This window comes from Polistes dominula, unplaced genomic scaffold, assembly GCF_049000335.1.
Source record: "Polistes dominula isolate Pdom_NZ unplaced genomic scaffold, Pdom_raw_medaka contig_77, whole genome shotgun sequence".
NCBI lineage: Eukaryota > Metazoa > Arthropoda > Insecta > Hymenoptera > Vespidae > Polistes > Polistes dominula.
In genome coordinates, this window is record NW_028301152.1 from 6,972,404 (window position 1) to 6,990,175 (window position 17,772).

General features: G+C 26.3%; 3 protein-coding genes and 3 pseudogenes across 3 annotated transcripts; 3 read left to right on the forward strand and 3 right to left on the reverse strand.

Moving 5' to 3' along the window:
- Positions 1 to 577: 577 nt before the first annotated feature.
- LOC149030700 (RNA-binding protein 28-like) lies at positions 578 to 2,910 on the forward strand. The gene is made up of 4 exons (XM_089178441.1): positions 578 to 1,418; positions 1,494 to 1,816; positions 1,896 to 2,169; positions 2,256 to 2,910. The coding sequence occupies exons 1-4, from the start codon at positions 1,317 to 1,319 to the stop codon at positions 2,406 to 2,408; spliced, it is 852 nt and encodes a 283-aa protein (XP_089034567.1). The 5' UTR covers positions 578 to 1,316; the 3' UTR covers positions 2,409 to 2,910.
- LOC149030701 (uncharacterized) lies at positions 2,418 to 5,912 on the reverse strand (annotated as a pseudogene).
- A 591-nt stretch (positions 5,913 to 6,503) lies between these two features.
- Positions 6,504 to 8,834, forward strand: LOC149030702 (RNA-binding protein 28-like). Its single transcript, XM_089178443.1, has 4 exons — positions 6,504 to 7,344; positions 7,420 to 7,742; positions 7,822 to 8,095; positions 8,182 to 8,834. The coding sequence occupies exons 1-4, from the start codon at positions 7,243 to 7,245 to the stop codon at positions 8,320 to 8,322; spliced, it is 840 nt and encodes a 279-aa protein (XP_089034569.1). The 5' UTR covers positions 6,504 to 7,242; the 3' UTR covers positions 8,323 to 8,834.
- LOC149030703 (uncharacterized) lies at positions 8,342 to 11,836 on the reverse strand (annotated as a pseudogene).
- Positions 11,837 to 12,426: 590 nt separating this feature from the next.
- On the forward strand, positions 12,427 to 14,365 carry LOC149030704 (RNA-binding protein 28-like). The gene is made up of 4 exons (XM_089178446.1): positions 12,427 to 13,267; positions 13,343 to 13,665; positions 13,745 to 14,018; positions 14,105 to 14,365. Exons 1-4 carry the CDS (start codon positions 13,166 to 13,168, stop codon positions 14,231 to 14,233), a joined length of 828 nt encoding a protein of 275 aa, XP_089034572.1. The 5' UTR covers positions 12,427 to 13,165; the 3' UTR covers positions 14,234 to 14,365.
- On the reverse strand, positions 14,266 to 17,760 carry LOC149030705 (uncharacterized; annotated as a pseudogene).
- Between the last annotated feature and the right edge of the window lie 12 nt (positions 17,761 to 17,772).

The following is a 17,772-nucleotide window of genomic DNA, read 5'->3' on the forward strand; positions in this document are numbered from 1 at the left end:
TTAATAGGTAATTATAGATAAGTATTCGATCATTGTAAGAACCATTCATTTGTCAAATCGATTAACTCTGAAAGAAAAAAAAAAAACAGAATTCATATACGTTGATGTAATTTATGTTGTAATTTGTTATCGAACAGTTATCAAAATTGTTCTCATTTACAAGGGGAGAGCCAAGATAACAGGACAGTAATTTTTTTTCAAATTCATACATTGTGCAAGTAGTAAGACCTAATACTCATATTAGATGGACAAATCAATTGTTTAGTTTAATTTTATAATAATAATTTTAGTAAAATATTAAGACTAGAATTAATAGCTTCGACTTTTGAATGGTTCATAGTGTTAACAAACCTTTATCACGTATTCAGGCACATTATTAATCAAATCAAAAGCAACTTGAAAATCAATGCTATTTAAATCTGATGGAATATTTTTATCATAAGAAAATTTGTCAGGGAAAAGTTTACGTAATAATAAATATTCAATCCATTTATAATTATTTTCCTTTTTCATGTCACTAAAATAATAACGAAAATTAATTATTATATATGCATTCATTTTTTTCTTTGTTACTTACATATCAATTTTGATGACAGATTTAAAATCTGTATTCTGAATCATCTCTGTACTTTGTTCCGAACAAATGTTATGATAATTATATGTCCGAAATACTTCGTATGCTATATACCACAATTTCGATGAAATACATTTTTTCACTTCTAACACTTCCATTTCTTTTGACATTATATTGAAAATTAACTATTACACACTTAACTTTTTATAATTAATATTATATATTATACATTCAATAAATTTTTATAAATCATGAAATGTGTATCTTATTTTAACACTGTAAGGCGAACATAAACTGACCATCACTATAAATTACTCCTAATCTTAAAATATTAGATAATTTATTTACAAATTTAATCGTTTTCAATAGACGACACTACTTTTATCACTGTAGATAACATCGTTCCAATCTAGTGATGCAACGACGTGACGTGATTTTCTCCCACGTGAGAGCCTTGTGCGCGCGCATGAAAAAGTGCGCGCGCCTAGAAAACGTGCGCACGCATGAAAACAACATTTATAGAAGTATATGCACGTGTTTTTATTATAAATATTATATACAATTAAAAACATACAAAATATTATCTAATTTAATTATAAAAACTATATAAAAACGTTTAAAAACTCTGATATTTTTATATTTTTAACAAGTATATTATTTCAACTAAACAGAAAATCTATAACCTATTCATATAAGTGTACCTAACCTCAAATACTAGTTTTCTTAAGATACATTCTAAATTATGGAAAGAAAAAATATACATTCGTTAAAAAATAAACAAATTTATAAAGAAAATGTTCGTAAGAAGAGAGCAAGGATAATAATAAGAAATCTGCCATTTCAAGTAAGTGGTTTTATTGTATTATTAAACATATCAAATTTATTTTCTTAATTTTAAATATTTGTTGTTATTGTGTAGCTCACAGAGGATAATTTAAAAGAATATTTTAATGAGTATGGTAAACTTGAAGAAGTAAAGATATTAAAGAAAAATGGAAAATCTGTTGGTTGTGGTTTTGTACAATTTGATCATGTACAAAGTGCAGCGAAAGCAATACATCATGCAAACATGAAGATACTTCAAGGTAGATCCATCGTGGTTGATTGGGCGATACCAAAAAGTAAGTATAAAAAAGATAAAAATAACCCTGGAAATATAAAGGAAGATAATATTGATGCTGAAATAAAGATGGAATGCGAAGAACATCAAAATGATGATTCTAAAAACGATTATATAAGTTTGTAAGTAATGAAGAAATTAACTCTTACAAATATATTACTTAAAAAATATATATTATCAATTATCAATTGAAATTTATAGATCGACTGAAAAAAATCAAGAGGATATACAAGATTTATCAGAAGAAGAAGAAGAAGAGGACGACAAAGAATTAATTAGGAGACAAAATTTCAAACGTGAGTCTAATGATGTTGAAGATGGTAAAACCATATTTTTAAAAAACGTACCATTTTCGACAACAAATAATGAACTCAAAGAATGTATGGAAGAAAGGTTCGGTCCAGTTTACTATGCTCTAATATGCATAGACCGTATGACTGATTATTCCAGAGGTACAGCGTTTGTTAAATTTAAGGTAATAGATTTATATTTATTCTAATTAATGAATCATTAATTTAAAAAAAATATAATAAATAAAATGAGATTAACGTTTTTCTTCAGAATATAGAAGATGCTGAAAAATGTTTATCAGCTGGGACTGATAAACTACGTTTAAAACATGAAATTATGGAACCTTTTATAGCATTAAATAGAAAACGTATTAAAAAAAAAAAAAAAAAAAATCTTGTAAAAGAAGGATGTAAAAGAAGGTAATTAACATAATTATTATATTACTCTATAAATATATTTTATTATTTAAATGTATTTTCACACACATTCAATGAATAAATACCTTGTGTATGCTTTGTGATCAGAATGTAAATTCAGAATGGCTAAACATAGTGAAATACTAGGAGCATATTCGAATGAAAATTCTTCTCTAATAGTTTTGTTATGTGCCTCATCTCTTGTCAATCTCCAATAATCTAATATTTCACTATTTGGCGTAGATACTCCTCCTTGTGACATATTTATTTGTAAAGTGGTTTGATTTTTACAATCTTCACAAACACGTACAGATACAGAACTTGGATATCCAGGAACTTGCATACGACTTTGAGAACAAACTGCACAAACCACACGACCACATCTACGACAATGATGTCTTCTATTAAACATTGAGAATATCACTGTTTGACAACAGCTACATTCTCTGGCCTGCAATCATTTTTTAATAAATAACATTGATATTAAAAATAAATCATTTTCTATATTATGCTGTTTCAAAACAAAACAAAAAAATACCTTGTCATTAGGAATCCATTCTTCTTTTGTGGGTACTTTAGCAGGCATAATAAATTCATTAGTTTCATTATCCAAAATAGACTCCTGTATACTTCTTGATTTGTTATCGATAATGTCACGTTGTAAAAAAACTCTAAAGTCTAACGCTTTTTTACTGTAAAACCTTATAGTCTCATCAAATTCAGTTATTGATATACCTGTATCTTGCAAATTTACAGAGACTACGCTTAATATTTTTTGAAGAGTTTCAAATTTACAATTCATTAATAATTGTTCTAACATTAAAAGTGGATCCTTTATAAGATGAATGTACAATGATCTTTCTTTTTCTTACAATTCTTTTAAAATATCTATACTGATCAAAGTTCTTTTATATTTAATGATTTCAGTTTTCTTGCAATGTTGTAGGAAATAATTAACGAGGAAAGTTAGTGCACTGGTAGATTCAACCTTTTTAAGTACGGCTTTACATAATTTCATTGCAATTGCATAATTTATGTGGTAACGATTGAAGAAGCTGAAACAAAAATTGATCTTGTAAATAAGAACTTAATAATTCATATATATCGTAATTAATTTTGTTTACCTTTAAAGCTTGTTTAAAATCTTGTTTCTCATTTTTTAATAAACCAATGAAGAAATCTTGCGCAACAGAGGATTGTGCTTCTAATGTAAAAGATTGACACTCGAACCATTCTAAATATAATTCAAATTTGTCAGCACTGATCAACGATTGTATTATATCAAACGGATCAATTTTCTTGGTACAGTATGCCACATCGTACCACATATTATTATTTTCATTTCCACAATATGGTAACATTTTACGGAAAATAGTTATTCTGCGTAATATTTCATTTATTTGTAATTTACAATGTAAAGGTAATTTATTACTATCCGAATGATTAAGTGTATGAATTAAAATACATTCGCATACAGAGGCCTGCCATTTACTAATATTATTTAATATTATTTGGGCTAATGTATGTATGTCATTAATTTGATATAAATATTCTAATGTTTTTAATGGATTCATCATATTTTCTTGTTCAGATGTTAAACATAATAATATCTGCTTCGGAGCTGCTATCCGTTTTTATTTTGTTATCTTCTGAATCGCTGCTATGATTGATTTTGATAAAAAACAACATCGTTGAATCTCTCTTGTGGATACGTTATATTTTCCTTTAATAAGGTATTAGGATTCATTTCACAGGTGTAGCTTTCAGGTAAGCCTACGTTTTTAATAAAATAAGAATTCGTATGAAGATTCAATCTCCATTTTGCATCAGCCAACAATTTGACTAAATTAGATATTCTTTGAGTTAATTCTTTTATTTCTTCCATATACGTTGGATCATTTCTGACTTTCCTTATTTCGATCTCCATATGCGTAATACTATTTTTCAAGTAATATAATAAATCTCTAACAGCGTATTTATTAGAAATAAAATGATTATTATTATTGTGTTTGTTTGATCTGTGAGTAAACGTTGGCTTTTCGTTTGGCACAGCATTCAAATCTTGCAATTTATTTTCATTATTACAAAAATCGCCGTAACTTAAGAAAAGGAAAGAAAATATATTTTCCATTGTCTCCAATCTTAATGTAAATGGATATAAGGTGTTTAAATATGATTCCATGTCGAAGAAACATTTGGTAATATTTGAATACTTCTCATTGTAATTTTTACAAAGTAAAATTCCTTTTAATGCATTTACCATACTGCAATAAGCTTGATAAATATTGTCAGGTTCTCCAGTACGTTGTAATAGTTCTTTGATTTGATTATGATCTATTTCATGAATATTTGTAGCTTCTTTTAATAAATAAAGTACTGTACAATTTTCCAAAAGATACAATAGACGTTTTAATGGTATTGCATGTACAATACTTCTTAATTCTATACCATGTTGCATTTCTTCTTTAACTTCTGAACTTTTTAAATTCAAAATCCATTGAATAATTTCAATATGTATCTTTAACGTGGTATTTAATTTATGAAAAGTATGATCGTTAAAAATACTCAGATTACAATTCTTTAATACAAATTCCATTACTTCAAATACAATTGCATTGTCTGTCCAGTTTTGTAAGTCTTCGTTATCACCTTTCGAACAATGATTTAAAAATTTGAATAACAAAACAATTCAAAAGTTTTTTAATGAAGTACATGACAATATCATTGAGACTTCATTAAAATTACCGGTTGTTAAGAAAATGTAACATATATTCTAAGAAGAAAAATAGAAAGAACAAAATTATTACAACGACTGGGAACAAATATAATTAATTAATAAAATAAAACTATTAATACTTACTAGGATATCTGTTAACCAATGTGATTTTTGTGTCATTATTCTCCTAAGTATTTCCATTTCATTTAAAATCATAACATTATCATCATTTTTATATTTAAATATGTCATTGCATATTCTAATGACATCTTCTACAGTAGTAGCAGACTTCGAATGTCCATTTAATTCATTCATACATAAATTCCATTCATTGATAAAGGCCATATCTTTTCTAGAATATAACGCCAATTCTATATCCCTAATATTATCAGTTATCGATGCAATAGGACATAGCCATTTAAAAAATTTAGTCTTTTTAGATTCAGTCAAGATCATTTTTGATAAGATACATACAAATCTTCCCAAATATTCATTACTAATCGTTATCTTATCACGAATTAAAGACGACGATTCATCATTGTTTTTATTTACAAGAGAGCTTTCATTAGGTATCATTAATTCCATTATTTCTTTTAATGTAATCAAATAAAAATCTAATAATCCGTTAGGAAAAATAGAAATACTGAATGAATATAAACAACACATATTTATAATATTGCAAGCAATTATAGGATTATTTAATAAATATCTTTTTAAATACGATAAAGTTAATTGGAAAAAGTCATTAAATATATCGTTAGAAGAATCTTTTGCATTTACATTGGAACAATATAATAATTAGTAAATATTTAATAGGTAATTATAGATAAGTATTCGATCATTGTAAGAACCATTCATTTGTCAAATCGATTAACTCTGAAAGAAAAAAAAAAACAGAATTCATATACGTTGATGTAATTTATGTTGTAATTTGTTATCGAACAGTTATCAAAATTGTTCTCATTTACAAGGGGAGAGCCAAGATAACAGGACAGTAATTTTTTTTTCAAATTCATACATTGTGCAAGTAGTAAGACCTAATACTCATATTAGATGGACAAATCAATTGTTTAGTTTAATTTTATAATAATAATTTTAGTAAAATATTAAGACTAGAATTAATAGCTTCGACTTTTGAATGGTTCATAGTGTTAACAAACCTTTATCACGTATTCAGGCACATTATTAATCAAATCAAAAGCAACTTGAAAATCAATGCTATTTAAATCTGATGGAATATTTTTATCATAAGAAAATTTGTCAGGGAAAAGTTTACGTAATAATAAATATTCAATCCATTTATAATTATTTTCCTTTTTCATGTCACTAAAATAATAACGAAAATTAATTATTATATATGCATTCATTTTTTTCTTTGTTACTTACATATCAATTTTGATGACAGATTTAAAATCTGTATTCTGAATCATCTCTGTACTTTGTTCCGAACAAATGTTATGATAATTATATGTCCGAAATACTTCGTATGCTATATACCACAATTTCGATGAAATACATTTTTTCACTTCTAACACTTCCATTTCTTTTGACATTATATTGAAAATTAACTATTACACACTTAACTTTTTATAATTAATATTATATATTATACATTCAATAAATTTTTATAAATCATGAAATGTGTATCTTATTTTAACACTGTAAGGCGAACATAAACTGACCATCACTATAAATTACTCCTAATCTTAAAATATTAGATAATTTATTTACAAATTTAATCGTTTTCAATAGACGACACTACTTTTATCACTGTAGATAACATCGTTCCAATCTAGTGATGCAACGACGTGACGTGATTTTCTCCCACGTGAGAGCCTTGTGCGCGCGCATGAAAAAGTGCGCGCGCCTAGAAAACGTGCGCACGCATGAAAACAACATTTATAGAAGTATATGCACGTGTTTTTATTATAAATATTATATACAATTAAAAACATACAAAATATTATCTAATTTAATTATAAAAACTATATAAAAACGTTTAAAAACTCTGATATTTTTATATTTTTAACAAGTATATTATTTCAACTAAACAGAAAATCTATAACCTATTCATATAAGTGTACCTAACCTCAAATACTAGTTTTCTTAAGATACATTCTAAATTATGGAAAGAAAAAATATACATTCGTTAAAAAATAAACAAATTTATAAAGAAAATGTTCGTAAGAAGAGAGCAAGGATAATAATAAGAAATCTGCCATTTCAAGTAAGTGGTTTTATTGTATTATTAAACATATCAAATTTATTTTCTTAATTTTAAATATTTGTTGTTATTGTGTAGCTCACAGAGGATAATTTAAAAGAATATTTTAATGAGTATGGTAAACTTGAAGAAGTAAAGATATTAAAGAAAAATGGAAAATCTGTTGGTTGTGGTTTTGTACAATTTGATCATGTACAAAGTGCAGCGAAAGCAATACATCATGCAAACATGAAGATACTTCAAGGTAGATCCATCGTGGTTGATTGGGCGATACCAAAAAGTAAGTATAAAAAAGATAAAAATAACCCTGGAAATATAAAGGAAGATAATATTGATGCTGAAATAAAGATGGAATGCGAAGAACATCAAAATGATGATTCTAAAAACGATTATATAAGTTTGTAAGTAATGAAGAAATTAACTCTTACAAATATATTACTTAAAAAATATATATTATCAATTATCAATTGAAATTTATAGATCGACTGAAAAAAATCAAGAGGATATACAAGATTTATCAGAAGAAGAAGAAGAAGAGGACGACAAAGAATTAATTAGGAGACAAAATTTCAAACGTGAGTCTAATGATGTTGAAGATGGTAAAACCATATTTTTAAAAAACGTACCATTTTCGACAACAAATAATGAACTCAAAGAATGTATGGAAGAAAGGTTCGGTCCAGTTTACTATGCTCTAATATGCATAGACCGTATGACTGATTATTCCAGAGGTACAGCGTTTGTTAAATTTAAGGTAATAGATTTATATTTATTCTAATTAATGAATCATTAATTTAAAAAAAATATAATAAATAAAATGAGATTAACGTTTTTCTTCAGAATATAGAAGATGCTGAAAAATGTTTATCAGCTGGGACTGATAAACTACGTTTAAAACATGAAATTATGGAACCTTTTATAGCATTAAATAGAAAACGTATTAAAAAAAAGAAAAAAAAATCTTGTAAAAGAAGGATGTAAAAGAAGGTAATTAACATAATTATTATATTACTCTATAAATATATTTTATTATTTAAATGTATTTTCACACACATTCAATGAATAAATACCTTGTGTATGCTTTGTGATCAGAATGTAAATTCAGAATGGCTAAACATAGTGAAATACTAGGAGCATATTCGAATGAAAATTCTTCTCTAATAGTTTTGTTATGTGCCTCATCTCTTGTCAATCTCCAATAATCTAATATTTCACTATTTGGCGTAGATACTCCTCCTTGTGACATATTTATTTGTAAAGTGGTTTGATTTTTACAATCTTCACAAACACGTACAGATACAGAACTTGGATATCCAGGAACTTGCATACGACTTTGAGAACAAACTGCACAAACCACACGACCACATCTACGACAATGATGTCTTCTATTAAACATTGAGAATATCACTGTTTGACAACAGCTACATTCTCTGGCCTGCAATCATTTTTTAATAAATAACATTGATATTAAAAATAAATCATTTTCTATATTATGCTGTTTCAAAACAAAACAAAAAAATACCTTGTCATTAGGAATCCATTCTTCTTTTGTGGGTACTTTAGCAGGCATAATAAATTCATTAGTTTCATTATCCAAAATAGACTCCTGTATACTTCTTGATTTGTTATCGATAATGTCACGTTGTAAAAAAACTCTAAAGTCTAACGCTTTTTTACTGTAAAACCTTATAGTCTCATCAAATTCAGTTATTGATATACCTGTATCTTGCAAATTTACAGAGACTACGCTTAATATTTTTTGAAGAGTTTCAAATTTACAATTCATTAATAATTGTTCTAACATTAAAAGTGGATCCTTTATAAGATGAATGTACAATGATCTTTCTTTTTCTTACAATTCTTTTAAAATATCTATACTGATCAAAGTTCTTTTATATTTAATGATTTCAGTTTTCTTGCAATGTTGTAGGAAATAATTAACGAGGAAAGTTAGTGCACTGGTAGATTCAACCTTTTTAAGTACGGCTTTACATAATTTCATTGCAATTGCATAATTTATGTGGTAACGATTGAAGAAGCTGAAACAAAAATTGATCTTGTAAATAAGAACTTAATAATTCATATATATCGTAATTAATTTTGTTTACCTTTAAAGCTTGTTTAAAATCTTGTTTCTCATTTTTTAATAAACCAATGAAGAAATCTTGCGCAACAGAGGATTGTGCTTCTAATGTAAAAGATTGACACTCGAACCATTCTAAATATAATTCAAATTTGTCAGCACTGATCAACGATTGTATTATATCAAACGGATCAATTTTCTTGGTACAGTATGCCACATCGTACCACATATTATTATTTTCATTTCCACAATATGGTAACATTTTACGGAAAATAGTTATTCTGCGTAATATTTCATTTATTTGTAATTTACAATGTAAAGGTAATTTATTACTATCCGAATGATTAAGTGTATGAATTAAAATACATTCGCATACAGAGGCCTGCCATTTACTAATATTATTTAATATTATTTGGGCTAATGTATGTATGTCATTAATTTGATATAAATATTCTAATGTTTTTAATGGATTCATCATATTTTCTTGTTCAGATGTTAAACATAATAATATCTGCTTCGGAGCTGCTATCCGTTTTTATTTTGTTATCTTCTGAATCGCTGCTATGATTGATTTTGATAAAAAACAACATCGTTGAATCTCTCTTGTGGATACGTTATATTTTCCTTTAATAAGGTATTAGGATTCATTTCACAGGTGTAGCTTTCAGGTAAGCCTACGTTTTTAATAAAATAAGAATTCGTATGAAGATTCAATCTCCATTTTGCATCAGCCAACAATTTGACTAAATTAGATATTCTTTGAGTTAATTCTTTTATTTCTTCCATATACGTTGGATCATTTCTGACTTTCCTTATTTCGATCTCCATATGCGTAATACTATTTTTCAAGTAATATAATAAATCTCTAACAGCGTATTTATTAGAAATAAAATGATTATTATTATTGTGTTTGTTTGATCTGTGAGTAAACGTTGGCTTTTCGTTTGGCACAGCATTCAAATCTTGCAATTTATTTTCATTATTACAAAAATCGCCGTAACTTAAGAAAAGGAAAGAAAATATATTTTCCATTGTCTCCAATCTTAATGTAAATGGATATAAGGTGTTTAAATATGATTCCATGTCGAAGAAACATTTGGTAATATTTGAATACTTCTCATTGTAATTTTTACAAAGTAAAATTCCTTTTAATGCATTTACCATACTGCAATAAGCTTGATAAATATTGTCAGGTTCTCCAGTACGTTGTAATAGTTCTTTGATTTGATTATGATCTATTTCATGAATATTTGTAGCTTCTTTTAATAAATAAAGTACTGTACAATTTTCCAAAAGATACAATAGACGTTTTAATGGTATTGCATGTACAATACTTCTTAATTCTATACCATGTTGCATTTCTTCTTTAACTTCTGAACTTTTTAAATTCAAAATCCATTGAATAATTTCAATATGTATCTTTAACGTGGTATTTAATTTATGAAAAGTATGATCGTTAAAAATACTCAGATTACAATTCTTTAATACAAATTCCATTACTTCAAATACAATTGCATTGTCTGTCCAGTTTTGTAAGTCTTCGTTATCACCTTTCGAACAATGATTTAAAAATTTGAATAACAAAACAATTCAAAAGTTTTTTAATGAAGTACATGACAATATCATTGAGACTTCATTAAAATTACCGGTTGTTAAGAAAATGTAACATATATTCTAAGAAGAAAAATAGAAAGAACAAAATTATTACAACGACTGGGAACAAATATAATTAATTAATAAAATAAAACTATTAATACTTACTAGGATATCTGTTAACCAATGTGATTTTTGTGTCATTATTCTCCTAAGTATTTCCATTTCATTTAAAATCATAACATTATCATCATTTTTATATTTAAATATGTCATTGCATATTCTAATGACATCTTCTACAGTAGTAGCAGACTTCGAATGTCCATTTAATTCATTCATACATAAATTCCATTCATTGATAAAGGCCATATCTTTTCTAGAATATAACGCCAATTCTATATCCCTAATATTATCAGTTATCGATGCAATAGGACATAGCCATTTAAAAAATTTAGTCTTTTTAGATTCAGTCAAGATCATTTTTGATAAGATACATACAAATCTTCCCAAATATTCATTACTAATCGTTATCTTATCACGAATTAAAGACGACGATTCATCATTGTTTTTATTTACAAGAGAGCTTTCATTAGGTATCATTAATTCCATTATTTCTTTTAATGTAATCAAATAAAAATCTAATAATCCGTTAGGAAAAATAGAAATACTGAATGAATATAAACAACACATATTTATAATATTGCAAGCAATTATAGGATTATTTAATAAATATCTTTTTAAATACGATAAAGTTAATTGGAAAAAGTCATTAAATATATCGTTAGAAGAATCTTTTGCATTTACATTGGAACAATATAATAATTAGTAAATATTTAATAGGTAATTATAGATAAGTATTCGATCATTGTAAGAACCATTCATTTGTCAAATCGATTAACTCTGAAAGAAAAAAAAAACAGAATTCATATACGTTGATGTAATTTATGTTGTAATTTGTTATCGAACAGTTATCAAAATTGTTCTCATTTACAAGGGGAGAGCCAAGATAACAGGACAGTAATTTTTTTTTCAAATTCATACATTGTGCAAGTAGTAAGACCTAATACTCATATTAGATGGACAAATCAATTGTTTAGTTTAATTTTATAATAATAATTTTAGTAAAATATTAAGACTAGAATTAATAGCTTCGACTTTTGAATGGTTCATAGTGTTAACAAACCTTTATCACGTATTCAGGCACATTATTAATCAAATCAAAAGCAACTTGAAAATCAATGCTATTTAAATCTGATGGAATATTTTTATCATAAGAAAATTTGTCAGGGAAAAGTTTACGTAATAATAAATATTCAATCCATTTATAATTATTTTCCTTTTTCATGTCACTAAAATAATAACGAAAATTAATTATTATATATGCATTCATTTTTTTCTTTGTTACTTACATATCAATTTTGATGACAGATTTAAAATCTGTATTCTGAATCATCTCTGTACTTTGTTCCGAACAAATGTTATGATAATTATATGTCCGAAATACTTCGTATGCTATATACCACAATTTCGATGAAATACATTTTTTCACTTCTAACACTTCCATTTCTTTTGACATTATATTGAAAATTAACTATTACACACTTAACTTTTTATAATTAATATTATATATTATACATTCAATAAATTTTTATAAATCATGAAATGTGTATCTTATTTTAACACTGTAAGGCGAACATAAACTGACCATCACTATAAATTACTCCTAATCTTAAAATATTAGATAATTTATTTACAAATTTAATCGTTTTCAATAGACGACACTACTTTTATCACTGTAGATAACATCGTTCCAATCTAGTGATGCAACGACGTGACGTGATTTTCTCCCACGTGAGAGCCTTGTGCGCGCGCATGAAAAAGTGCGCGCGCCTAGAAAACGTGCGCACGCATGAAAACAACATTTATAGAAGTATATGCACGTGTTTTTATTATAAATATTATATACAATTAAAAACATACAAAATATTATCTAATTTAATTATAAAAACTATATAAAAACGTTTAAAAACTCTGATATTTTTATATTTTTAACAAGTATATTATTTCAACTAAACAGAAAATCTATAACCTATTCATATAAGTGTACCTAACCTCAAATACTAGTTTTCTTAAGATACATTCTAAATTATGGAAAGAAAAAATATACATTCGTTAAAAAATAAACAAATTTATAAAGAAAATGTTCGTAAGAAGAGAGCAAGGATAATAATAAGAAATCTGCCATTTCAAGTAAGTGGTTTTATTGTATTATTAAACATATCAAATTTATTTTCTTAATTTTAAATATTTGTTGTTATTGTGTAGCTCACAGAGGATAATTTAAAAGAATATTTTAATGAGTATGGTAAACTTGAAGAAGTAAAGATATTAAAGAAAAATGGAAAATCTGTTGGTTGTGGTTTTGTACAATTTGATCATGTACAAAGTGCAGCGAAAGCAATACATCATGCAAACATGAAGATACTTCAAGGTAGATCCATCGTGGTTGATTGGGCGATACCAAAAAGTAAGTATAAAAAAGATAAAAATAACCCTGGAAATATAAAGGAAGATAATATTGATGCTGAAATAAAGATGGAATGCGAAGAACATCAAAATGATGATTCTAAAAACGATTATATAAGTTTGTAAGTAATGAAGAAATTAACTCTTACAAATATATTACTTAAAAAATATATATTATCAATTATCAATTGAAATTTATAGATCGACTGAAAAAAATCAAGAGGATATACAAGATTTATCAGAAGAAGAAGAAGAAGAGGACGACAAAGAATTAATTAGGAGACAAAATTTCAAACGTGAGTCTAATGATGTTGAAGATGGTAAAACCATATTTTTAAAAAACGTACCATTTTCGACAACAAATAATGAACTCAAAGAATGTATGGAAGAAAGGTTCGGTCCAGTTTACTATGCTCTAATATGCATAGACCGTATGACTGATTATTCCAGAGGTACAGCGTTTGTTAAATTTAAGGTAATAGATTTATATTTATTCTAATTAATGAATCATTAATTTAAAAAAAATATAATAAATAAAATGAGATTAACGTTTTTCTTCAGAATATAGAAGATGCTGAAAAATGTTTATCAGCTGGGACTGATAAACTACGTTTAAAACATGAAATTATGGAACCTTTTATAGCATTAAATAGAAAACGTATTAAAAAAAAGAAAAAAAAAATCTTGTAAAAGAAGGATGTAAAAGAAGGTAATTAACATAATTATTATATTACTCTATAAATATATTTTATTATTTAAATGTATTTTCACACACATTCAATGAATAAATACCTTGTGTATGCTTTGTGATCAGAATGTAAATTCAGAATGGCTAAACATAGTGAAATACTAGGAGCATATTCGAATGAAAATTCTTCTCTAATAGTTTTGTTATGTGCCTCATCTCTTGTCAATCTCCAATAATCTAATATTTCACTATTTGGCGTAGATACTCCTCCTTGTGACATATTTATTTGTAAAGTGGTTTGATTTTTACAATCTTCACAAACACGTACAGATACAGAACTTGGATATCCAGGAACTTGCATACGACTTTGAGAACAAACTGCACAAACCACACGACCACATCTACGACAATGATGTCTTCTATTAAACATTGAGAATATCACTGTTTGACAACAGCTACATTCTCTGGCCTGCAATCATTTTTTAATAAATAACATTGATATTAAAAATAAATCATTTTCTATATTATGCTGTTTCAAAACAAAACAAAAAAATACCTTGTCATTAGGAATCCATTCTTCTTTTGTGGGTACTTTAGCAGGCATAATAAATTCATTAGTTTCATTATCCAAAATAGACTCCTGTATACTTCTTGATTTGTTATCGATAATGTCACGTTGTAAAAAAACTCTAAAGTCTAACGCTTTTTTACTGTAAAACCTTATAGTCTCATCAAATTCAGTTATTGATATACCTGTATCTTGCAAATTTACAGAGACTACGCTTAATATTTTTTGAAGAGTTTCAAATTTACAATTCATTAATAATTGTTCTAACATTAAAAGTGGATCCTTTATAAGATGAATGTACAATGATCTTTCTTTTTCTTACAATTCTTTTAAAATATCTATACTGATCAAAGTTCTTTTATATTTAATGATTTCAGTTTTCTTGCAATGTTGTAGGAAATAATTAACGAGGAAAGTTAGTGCACTGGTAGATTCAACCTTTTTAAGTACGGCTTTACATAATTTCATTGCAATTGCATAATTTATGTGGTAACGATTGAAGAAGCTGAAACAAAAATTGATCTTGTAAATAAGAACTTAATAATTCATATATATCGTAATTAATTTTGTTTACCTTTAAAGCTTGTTTAAAATCTTGTTTCTCATTTTTTAATAAACCAATGAAGAAATCTTGCGCAACAGAGGATTGTGCTTCTAATGTAAAAGATTGACACTCGAACCATTCTAAATATAATTCAAATTTGTCAGCACTGATCAACGATTGTATTATATCAAACGGATCAATTTTCTTGGTACAGTATGCCACATCGTACCACATATTATTATTTTCATTTCCACAATATGGTAACATTTTACGGAAAATAGTTATTCTGCGTAATATTTCATTTATTTGTAATTTACAATGTAAAGGTAATTTATTACTATCCGAATGATTAAGTGTATGAATTAAAATACATTCGCATACAGAGGCCTGCCATTTACTAATATTATTTAATATTATTTGGGCTAATGTATGTATGTCATTAATTTGATATAAATATTCTAATGTTTTTAATGGATTCATCATATTTTCTTGTTCAGATGTTAAACATAATAATATCTGCTTCGGAGCTGCTATCCGTTTTTATTTTGTTATCTTCTGAATCGCTGCTATGATTGATTTTGATAAAAAACAACATCGTTGAATCTCTCTTGTGGATACGTTATATTTTCCTTTAATAAGGTATTAGGATTCATTTCACAGGTGTAGCTTTCAGGTAAGCCTACGTTTTTAATAAAATAAGAATTCGTATGAAGATTCAATCTCCATTTTGCATCAGCCAACAATTTGACTAAATTAGATATTCTTTGAGTTAATTCTTTTATTTCTTCCATATACGTTGGATCATTTCTGACTTTCCTTATTTCGATCTCCATATGCGTAATACTATTTTTCAAGTAATATAATAAATCTCTAACAGCGTATTTATTAGAAATAAAATGATTATTATTATTGTGTTTGTTTGATCTGTGAGTAAACGTTGGCTTTTCGTTTGGCACAGCATTCAAATCTTGCAATTTATTTTCATTATTACAAAAATCGCCGTAACTTAAGAAAAGGAAAGAAAATATATTTTCCATTGTCTCCAATCTTAATGTAAATGGATATAAGGTGTTTAAATATGATTCCATGTCGAAGAAACATTTGGTAATATTTGAATACTTCTCATTGTAATTTTTACAAAGTAAAATTCCTTTTAATGCATTTACCATACTGCAATAAGCTTGATAAATATTGTCAGGTTCTCCAGTACGTTGTAATAGTTCTTTGATTTGATTATGATCTATTTCATGAATATTTGTAGCTTCTTTTAATAAATAAAGTACTGTACAATTTTCCAAAAGATACAATAGACGTTTTAATGGTATTGCATGTACAATACTTCTTAATTCTATACCATGTTGCATTTCTTCTTTAACTTCTGAACTTTTTAAATTCAAAATCCATTGAATAATTTCAATATGTATCTTTAACGTGGTATTTAATTTATGAAAAGTATGATCGTTAAAAATACTCAGATTACAATTCTTTAATACAAATTCCATTACTTCAAATACAATTGCATTGTCTGTCCAGTTTTGTAAGTCTTCGTTATCACCTTTCGAACAATGATTTAAAAATTTGAATAACAAAACAATTCAAAAGTTTTTTAATGAAGTACATGACAATATCATTGAGACTTCATTAAAATTACCGGTTGTTAAGAAAATGTAACATATATTCTAAGAAGAAAAATAGAAAGAACAAAATTATTACAACGACTGGGAACAAATATAATTAATTAATAAAATAAAACTATTAATACTTACTAGGATATCTGTTAACCAATGTGATTTTTGTGTCATTATTCTCCTAAGTATTTCCATTTCATTTAAAATCATAACATTATCATCATTTTTATATTTAAATATGTCATTGCATATTCTAATGACATCTTCTACAGTAGTAGCAGACTTCGAATGTCCATTTAATTCATTCATACATAAATTCCATTCATTGATAAAGGCCATATCTTTTCTAGAATATAACGCCAATTCTATATCCCTAATATTATCAGTTATCGATGCAATAGGACATAGCCATTTAAAAAATTTAGTCTTTTTAGATTCAGTCAAGATCATTTTTGATAAGATACATACAAATCTTCCCAAATATTCATTACTAATCGTTATCTTATCACGAATTAAAGACGACGATTCATCATTGTTTTTATTTACAAGAGAGCTTTCATTAGGTATCATTAATTCCATTATTTCTTTTAATGTAATCAAATAAAAATCTAATAATCCGTTAGGAAAAATAGAAATACTGAATGAATATAAACAACACATATTTATAATATTGCAAGCAATTATAGGATTATTTAATAAATATCTTTTTAAATACGATAAAGTTAATTGGAAAAAGTCATTAAATATATCGTTAGAAGAATCTTTTGCATTTACATTGGAACAATATAATAATTAGTAAAT

Bases quoted from the DNA above. Each gene is read 5' to 3' on its own strand.
- LOC149030700 (XM_089178441.1), top strand. From the start codon at position 1,317: ATGGAAAGAAAAAATATACATTCGTTAAAAAATAAACAAATTTATAAA. The intron at 1,419-1,493 runs GTAAGTGGTTTT...GTTATTGTGTAG, and splicing joins TAAGAAATCTGCCATTTCAA to CTCACAGAGGATAATTTAAA. The intron at 1,817-1,895 runs GTAAGTAATGAA...TGAAATTTATAG, and splicing joins AAAAACGATTATATAAGTTT to ATCGACTGAAAAAAATCAAG.
- LOC149030704 (XM_089178446.1), top strand. From the start codon at position 13,166: ATGGAAAGAAAAAATATACATTCGTTAAAAAATAAACAAATTTATAAA. The intron at 13,268-13,342 runs GTAAGTGGTTTT...GTTATTGTGTAG, and splicing joins TAAGAAATCTGCCATTTCAA to CTCACAGAGGATAATTTAAA. The intron at 13,666-13,744 runs GTAAGTAATGAA...TGAAATTTATAG, and splicing joins AAAAACGATTATATAAGTTT to ATCGACTGAAAAAAATCAAG.
- LOC149030702 (XM_089178443.1), top strand. From the start codon at position 7,243: ATGGAAAGAAAAAATATACATTCGTTAAAAAATAAACAAATTTATAAA. The intron at 7,345-7,419 runs GTAAGTGGTTTT...GTTATTGTGTAG, and splicing joins TAAGAAATCTGCCATTTCAA to CTCACAGAGGATAATTTAAA. The intron at 7,743-7,821 runs GTAAGTAATGAA...TGAAATTTATAG, and splicing joins AAAAACGATTATATAAGTTT to ATCGACTGAAAAAAATCAAG.